The following is a 7522-nucleotide window of genomic DNA, read 5'->3' on the forward strand; positions in this document are numbered from 1 at the left end:
CTTCAAACACATCCCCTTTCCTGCAACGTGGCCCATTAATAAAGCAAACAGGATTAACAGTCCTGCAGTGTCTCTCAGGCTTGTCTGAACCCTTGCTCGCCCTCAGGATTGCTCCGCTCAGACCCTCAATCACAGCTGCCCAGAGACTCGCTCGTTCCCTGCTGGGGGAGAAAGGGTTTAAGGCAGCATTTTCTTCAGTGAAGCAAGAGATGCCATTTACTTTTTTTTTCCTGATAGGATCAGTATCTGCTAATGAGGTACCATTGTTTCAGACTAGTTCTGCCAGCCTCTTGAAAATGTTATTTTGATCCCTTCTGAGCCTGTACATGCAGCTCTAAAATTGCATGCATGCCTAAACAGAATTTAGATTTGTCCACCTCTGAAAAAAGGGGTTGCCTGCCTTCCTCAGTACATCAGCTTTTTCAAACCTAATTTCTCTTTCTAGTACATTTCTCAAAAGCCTGACACATCCTCTACGTGTTCCTAATAGAGAGCCACTTTATATGTCCTGGGGAAATGTTCTTCCAATTTCCCGAAGTATAGTCATCAGCAGAGATGTTCTCTAAAACACATCAGACAGGCACAACATACTGTCCACTGTGCTTTTATGAATTACAGTCTCACTGGGGAATGATACTTAATGTATTTTATTCCACTAGGACAGCTGGACCACGACTAAGCAACCCCAGCTATATTACCAATACGATTAGTAAAAGGATATTAATATTTAAAATGGCCGTTAGCACCAGCAGCATGGGAAGGAACCCAGTTAATATCATAAACACTGTAAAAGTGGTTTGGGAAAAGACTACTTGTGGCTAAATACCATCCAACTCAAAGGATGAAGGACTCAAGCAGCAGAGTATTACAATTAGTTGCAAATTATACTAACTTGTTAAATTTGGATTACCTCTAAAAGTTTGTCTTTAGCTCAAATTTTTCACAGGGAACTGTGGGGGAAAAGTCGTCCCATGATCTTAAAATTAACAATAAAATACTGCTTTAGTTGTCAGTACAAGGAGAACTAGCATTTTGTAAATGCTCATTTATCTTCCTCCTCCTCACACAGATGCAGTGAGACCATATAGGGGAATATAAGCGGATCCAATCTTCCCCCCCCATACCCATCTAGCCTTGGCCCCCAGGCTGTAACCATGAAACCACCATCCTTTTCCACCCTCCTGCACAAGCACAACCTGAAGGCCTAAAGGATTTTTAAATCTTCAGATTCCTGTGGCCATGCTCAGGGACCTGCATAAGTAACTCCTGAATAAGTGTCTCATTAACTCTCTTGCTAGTCCAAAGGGAAGCAAAAACCAAAACAAGTCGCATGCCTGCTCAAAATCTACCTTGGCCATTATTTATTCAGGTATCAGGTTATCTGTCATGTATTATTTATATACCATTAATATTTACTAGTGATGGGGAGAAATAAATTACCTGCTGTCTACATCTATCTGCCTATGTTAAACCATCCCCTTGCCCTTTGGCAGTGAGTGATTTTCCCACGCTGCTACCGCGATTCATCAGGCCCCCACTGACTTTCACAGGCCACGTTCCCTACATGCCCTTATGGCTGATACCTGGATGGGGCTCCTGCTTTTCCTGGTGTCATCTTTCGGGGCTTTCTCAGGAAGGTGCAGGTCACGCATGGCATGAGCAGCATCATGAGCCCACTCAGATACCTCAAGTCAAGCTGTTCTTTGTTTCCCTCATCTTTTGTTCAAGTACATGGAAGACGCTGAGGAGTGCTAGTCCGAGCGTAGAAACCCATGCACACACCCTGCAGAAAACAGCTCAAACATCTGCCAGTCTTGGCCTTGACTCTGGCCACAGCCTGGTGTTTTATAACTGTGCCTCTGCAGCAAGGGCCGGGACTAACTCTCCCTCCAGCAGAGAGAATACAGCAATATTAGGGATTTATGGCCCTCCCTCCAAGGCAATTGGAGTTGTGGTCTTGAGCAGAAGCTGCAGCACCCAGGACAAAGCACCTCCCTGCTAGTTTAAGCTCCCTTGATCCCCTAAATTATTGCATTCAGCTACATACCACCTTACAGAACCCCCAGCAACACAGCACTTACTGCCTACTGATGGCTAAAATCCAACTGATGGCTAAAATCCAACTCAGTAGCCAGTGGTAAGCACTGATGGCCTCTGAACCACTCGAAGCTACTGCTTAAGGCCACGCACATGGTTCTCTGCTGTATTACAGCTTCTAAACCTTGCTAAGCTTGAAGAGCACATCGAAACCTGTCTGTCACAACTCAGAAGGAGCCATCAAAAGCTAGACAGAAAGAAGAGCAGAGGGGCTTTGTTTGCTTAATTAAAACTAGCTTCATAATGGGAATTATCATGGTTCATATCAAACAGCAATTAAGAAAGCAGGATGTGACTGCTGGCTTTCCTCAATACATGAGCTAAGCCTTTTCTGGACTCCAGCAAATCCAAATAATGATGACTTAGCCCAGTATGGAGTTAGCAGCTCAGCGTTGTCAGTCTAATTTTATCCCAAGTCTCACTATATTTACATTTTCTCTGTGGTCCTAAGTTTGTGTGAACACAAGATAGCCTCTAGTTTTGCAAAATAAATGACAGAAAAATCTTAAAAATGTGACCCAAGTGCATAGAAAAGTTGTAAAATTACTTTTAAAATAAAAAGATACAGATTTTTTTTTTTTTCCTGTAAATCCCTTCATTATTAATCCTGTCTCTTGAGGTTTTATTGCTCCAGCCATGAGTTTTGAGCTGGCAGCCCAGGGGATGATGATGAACAGAGAGACTGAGAAGGGCAGGAGCCTGGCACTCCCTGTTAACTCCATTAGCACAGGCATCAGCCTAAGCCAAGGCAATCACCAACACCACTCTGAAGCCCCCAGAACCAAGCTGATTTACACCAGGTAAAATCCAGCCATGGGTGTTTACATATGTGTCCACACAATTACACATCCCTCTGCTCAGCCTCTCTGAAAGGACTAACTAGTAATGCTCATCACCTGGAAACAAAGCCCTTGGTGATCCATTCCGCACAGCTCAATACATGATCTGTTCCATACGTGATCCATTCAATACAGCTCAAGAGGCATTTTTCTCAATTCACTGGACTCTGTAAACTGTGCTGGGAGCACTCTATTTTCCATTATAAGGCTCTGTCTTTTGTTGCTTAAATTTCCACCAAATTTCAATGGATTGGGATGACATTTTTCATGTCAGGTGTTTGCCTCAGGCTATATGTACACTTGCATATATATATATATATATATATATACACAATTTTGGAGGAAGGATGAGATTTCAGATGAAGCAGTTCAGTTGTTCCTGAGGCTAGTGATGGGAGGGCTGAGTCCAACCACATCCTACACATGTCCTTCCCACCCCAAACAGCTCTGGTCCCCTGTCCTCCTGACACATCCCCAGCTTCAGTGTTGCACCAGTTTACTGCAGGTCATTTCGCTCTCTGTCTGTCACACATTGCAGTGCAGCATTTTGGACACCATTCATGCAAAGCATTCTCCCTACCCCAATAATTTGTTGGCTAGCCATAATTTTGGGGTGCAATTGAAATCTTAATTTCGATCAGCAGCTGAAAGCAGAAAAAAAAAGACCTCTGGATCTGGATGTCATTCCCCATGACCCAGCTGAAACGTGTTACTGTTGGTGCATGATAATGGTGGCAGACAGCAGATCCTTGTAAAAGATGGGAAGGAAGGACAGCAAAGAGGTGTAAAACCCTTCGCTAAAACATCTTTTGAGCTTCCATGGGTTAGGCTAGTATGGGATACGCAAGGAGATCTCAAAGGAGATGAAAGAACCCATAGTCTCATCCTCTTCTATGAAGCAGCTAGTAATGGAGCCAAATTCTGCTTCCTTCCAGCATGACCAGCCGCATGCCTCCATCGACAGCACCATCAGCACCTCTCCACTGCTACAGGAACACTATTCAATTGCTGCTCAATAACAGGAAATTACTGTCATTTAAAAATAAATGTCTGGTGGGGGTGAGAAGGGGGTGTGTGGAGAGGCAGATATAACGAAAAATGTGAAAACTTCTCAACAGTGAGGAATCTGAAAAAACATAGATAATTGCTTAAAAAAAAAAAAATCATCATTATAACCAGTAGAATCAAAGTAACTCTCTCTTCCACAGTATCAATCGTTGACCGAAGGTGCACACTCATCTAACAGTCTGGTCTTTTTGCAGGCTGGGAAGAGGAAAGCAATTACTTCCATAGCCGTCTCACACACGTCACAGGAGGATCCCCACCGGGAGTCTGATCATGTTCACAATTCTTTGGGAAAGGGTCCAATTTGACATGCAATTATGCCTGAAAGGGTGGAGGTGTTCTGCTAATGATGTTCTCGTGCCAGAAACTTTGCATCTTTCACTGAGGGACATACACCAAGAGGATGAGAATCCAAGTGCTGCTGATGTTAATGCAATCAACTTTGTCAAGTTTAAACAAGGATTTAAAAATCTTTTCCAGGGCATCACAACTCCCCTTCTCATTTTCCTTTCATGCAGTCTCTGGGACACGTGGCAGCACCTCCAACTCTGTTTGTTACTTTCATTACATTAAACTGCAGCCCTAACAAAAAAGCATTTGTTCCCACATCGCTTCTCTGCTGCCATCAGGACCCACCCTGTCCTCATGCACACACAGGCAGAACGGAGCAGACTTCAGACACGGATATTGAAAAGAGATAAGATAAATTGCATAAAGAATTAGAAAAAGCAGGCGATAGCTTTTGACGTGATTAGACTGGAAAACAAAATCTTGGGCTTTGAAACACCCTGGGTGCAGAAGCATTTGCTCCCATGGGACAGCCAAGAGCTGGACCTGCCACAGGGACGTAGCCAAGGGTAAATGCAAGCAATTAAAGTTCAACCCTCTTCCACTTTGGACCATGTAAAGCTTATCCCCATGTCTACCACAGAGCGTGGAAGATGCTGGCACGTTTGCCCTCCCACTTGCTGCATTAATGGTCACACAGTGCCTGGCCGTCTCCTCCAGCCTCACCGCCCTGTGCTCCTGGCAGTGTTTGCCAGTGCCCACTCCTCCCTCTGGAACACCCAAGGGTTTGAACCACCATGCTAGTGGCGCAGGGTTGTCCCCTCTTCCTCTACCCTTCTCCCCCCCACCCCTTGTGGTGGGCCTTCCAAGCTCTGTGACATGCATGGGTGCTAGGTGACGATCAGCCTATGAGACATGAGCCATAGCTCCGAGGGCCCACTGCCTCCAGGACAGCAGGGAAAGTGCCATCACCATCACTATCACTGCTGGCTCCCACAGGTGAGCTGGGTCCACACCTCCCAGGGAGGGAGGGAAGAGGCCTGGGAAGCCCTTGGCAAGGCCACCCAGAGCTCCCTGCTGCCCCCTTCATGCTTGCAGCACACAGCCTCCCTGGTACAAGCCTGCCCAACTTTTGCTCTGGAGAGGCACAGACCTGCGCAAGACTTAAATCAAATGCAGCAAATGCAGCCTGCAAACAACCTTGAGACCCAGAGCCCAAGGCTGTAAGAAAGGCTGGGTAAAAAGGTTTAAAAAGGGTTCCAGATGGTCTCACAAGCAGCAGGAAGCAGCTGCTCCAGTTGCAGTGGACTGAGAACATAGAAGTGGTTGCTCAGATTGTAAATCAGAGATCCCTGATACCTGGTTGCAGTGGTCTAAGTTGATCAGTAGCGGAAAATTTACTGGTATCGAGAGGAGGACAACCTAATTCAGGGAGAAATTCAGGGGATGGGAAAAGATAGGGACAACTCCTTGGTGACTACTTGCAAGAAGGTCTGTGAGATTCAGGCACTTACCTAGGGTCTGGAAGACAAATCTGGACTCTGTCATCAAATATCAGGCAAAGCATAAATCAGCTTACAAATGCAGGTACTTGTTATTGAGACAGTCTTAACCAAAACTTGTGTTTCAAAAAGGTTCAGATGTGTTGGATGCTTCATTCTTTCACATGCAGCAGTCATTAATTCACCCCAGAGCCCCACCTCCATCCCTCCTTTGCCTGGCCTCGGATCCCAACCTGTCCCTGCCCTGATCCTGCCTGGATTCCCAGGTGTTCTGTGTCAATACCTATGTGGTCATCACGGTTGTCCCATGGTGGAGAGATACCTGTGGCTGGTGCCCCTTGCTCTGCTGGAAACAAGGTGCATGGGACATGAGTGTGTGTCCAGCATGATGGTCCTCAGCTCCTTCCCTGCCAACTTCTTTTCTCCACAGCAGCAAGATGTCGGAGGTAGAAAAAGCTTTCCGTAAATTTGCTATATATGGTGACACATCTGCAAGTGGCAATGACATGACGGGGAAAAACTTCTCCAAGATGTGCAAAGAGTGTGGGGTGATGGATGGGAAAGCCGTGACCAGCACTGACATTGACATTGTATTCAACAAAGTCAAGTGAGTGTTGCAGGGAGGCGCAGTGGGCAGCTCAGCCAGGCGGGAGAAGGGAACGTCAGGAGGCCGGCAGGCTCCTGCGAGAGGCAGCCCTGGGAGTTTCCCATCCCACTGCCACCCAGGGGCAAGGTAATTCTCCTCTTGGTTTCCCCTCACCATAGGACCAAAGGTGCCCGCACCATCACCTTTGCTGAGTTCCAGCAGGCCATGAAGGAGCTCTGCAGCAAGCGCTTCAAGGGCAAATCGCCTGAGGAAGCACTGCAGGCTGTGTACGGCCTCATCGAGGGGAAGGAGCCTGGCAGTGTGGGCGCCACGGTGAGTATGAGTTTCCTCACCCACTGTGCACCTTGAGCTGCCACAGGACCATTTGTCCCTGCTGTAGGGACACATGCTGTCCTCAAACGTTAAGGAAGAACTTGTTTGTGAGCTGTTTCCTAATGCTGGCTTGCCTCTTGCTGGCCTCCTTTCTTGCAGAAACCCCCCAAGGTTGGTGGGGTTGAGAGGCTGACAGACACTAGCAAATACACGGGCAGCCACAAAGAGCGTTTTGATGAGAGTGGCAAAGGGAAAGGTCTTGCTGGCCGCCAGGATCTGACAGACAACAGTGGATATGTTGGAGCCTACAAGGGAGCTGGCACGTATGACCAGACGCACTAGGACTGAAACTGCTTAAGGAAACAAGGACTTCTCCCCTATAACATAGGAGGAGAGGCAAATAAACATGTCATGCAACCAGTCTTCTGTGTCTGTGCACCCCAAATCTGGCAGGGTGGGAATGCATGGGGTGGGCACTGGATGACTTCAAAGAGCGGTGCAGGTTCCCCATCTGACCACGCTTTAATTACCGTGTGGTAGGGTTAAATCCAAGCCCAAGTTTGCCTTCTGGAGGAAATTCTATGGGCCAGCTAGTCCACTGCCATCACACTGCTTTGCATTTCCAATCAAGTGAGCAGTAGGTTAGTCCCTGAATTATTTCGAAGAGCACTCTTACAAGGCATAGGATGCAACATGTACCACACTATGGAGAGGGAAGGGGTACCAATAACACCAGTTCCTGCTTTTTGCTTTCCCCCCCCTTCCCCCAGCTTAAACCCTCTCACCAATTACAAGCATTTGGCATGGTCACT

General features: G+C 46.8%; 1 protein-coding gene across 1 annotated transcript; it reads left to right on the top strand.

Moving 5' to 3' along the window:
* The first annotated feature begins 6194 nt into the window (after positions 1-6194).
* Positions 6195-7128, top strand: LOC104290725 (tubulin polymerization-promoting protein family member 2-like). Its single transcript, XM_009889871.1, has 3 exons — positions 6195-6398; positions 6557-6710; positions 6870-7128. The coding sequence occupies exons 1-3, from the start codon at positions 6229-6231 to the stop codon at positions 7050-7052; spliced, it is 507 nt and encodes a 168-aa protein (XP_009888173.1). The 5' UTR covers positions 6195-6228; the 3' UTR covers positions 7053-7128.
* The last annotated feature ends 394 nt before the right edge of the window (positions 7129-7522 follow it).

This window comes from Charadrius vociferus, unplaced genomic scaffold (genome assembly GCF_000708025.1).
Source record: "Charadrius vociferus isolate BGI_N301 unplaced genomic scaffold, ASM70802v2 scaffold257, whole genome shotgun sequence".
Lineage (NCBI taxonomy): Eukaryota > Metazoa > Chordata > Aves > Charadriiformes > Charadriidae > Charadrius > Charadrius vociferus.

Coding starts and splice junctions, on each gene's coding strand:
- LOC104290725 (XM_009889871.1), top strand. CDS start 6,229: ATGTCGGAGGTAGAAAAAGCTTTCCGTAAATTTGCTATATATGGTGAC. Junction 6,399..6,556: donor ATTGTATTCAACAAAGTCAA/GTGAGTGTTGCA, acceptor CCCTCACCATAG/GACCAAAGGTGCCCGCACCA. Junction 6,711..6,869: donor CTGGCAGTGTGGGCGCCACG/GTGAGTATGAGT, acceptor CCTTTCTTGCAG/AAACCCCCCAAGGTTGGTGG.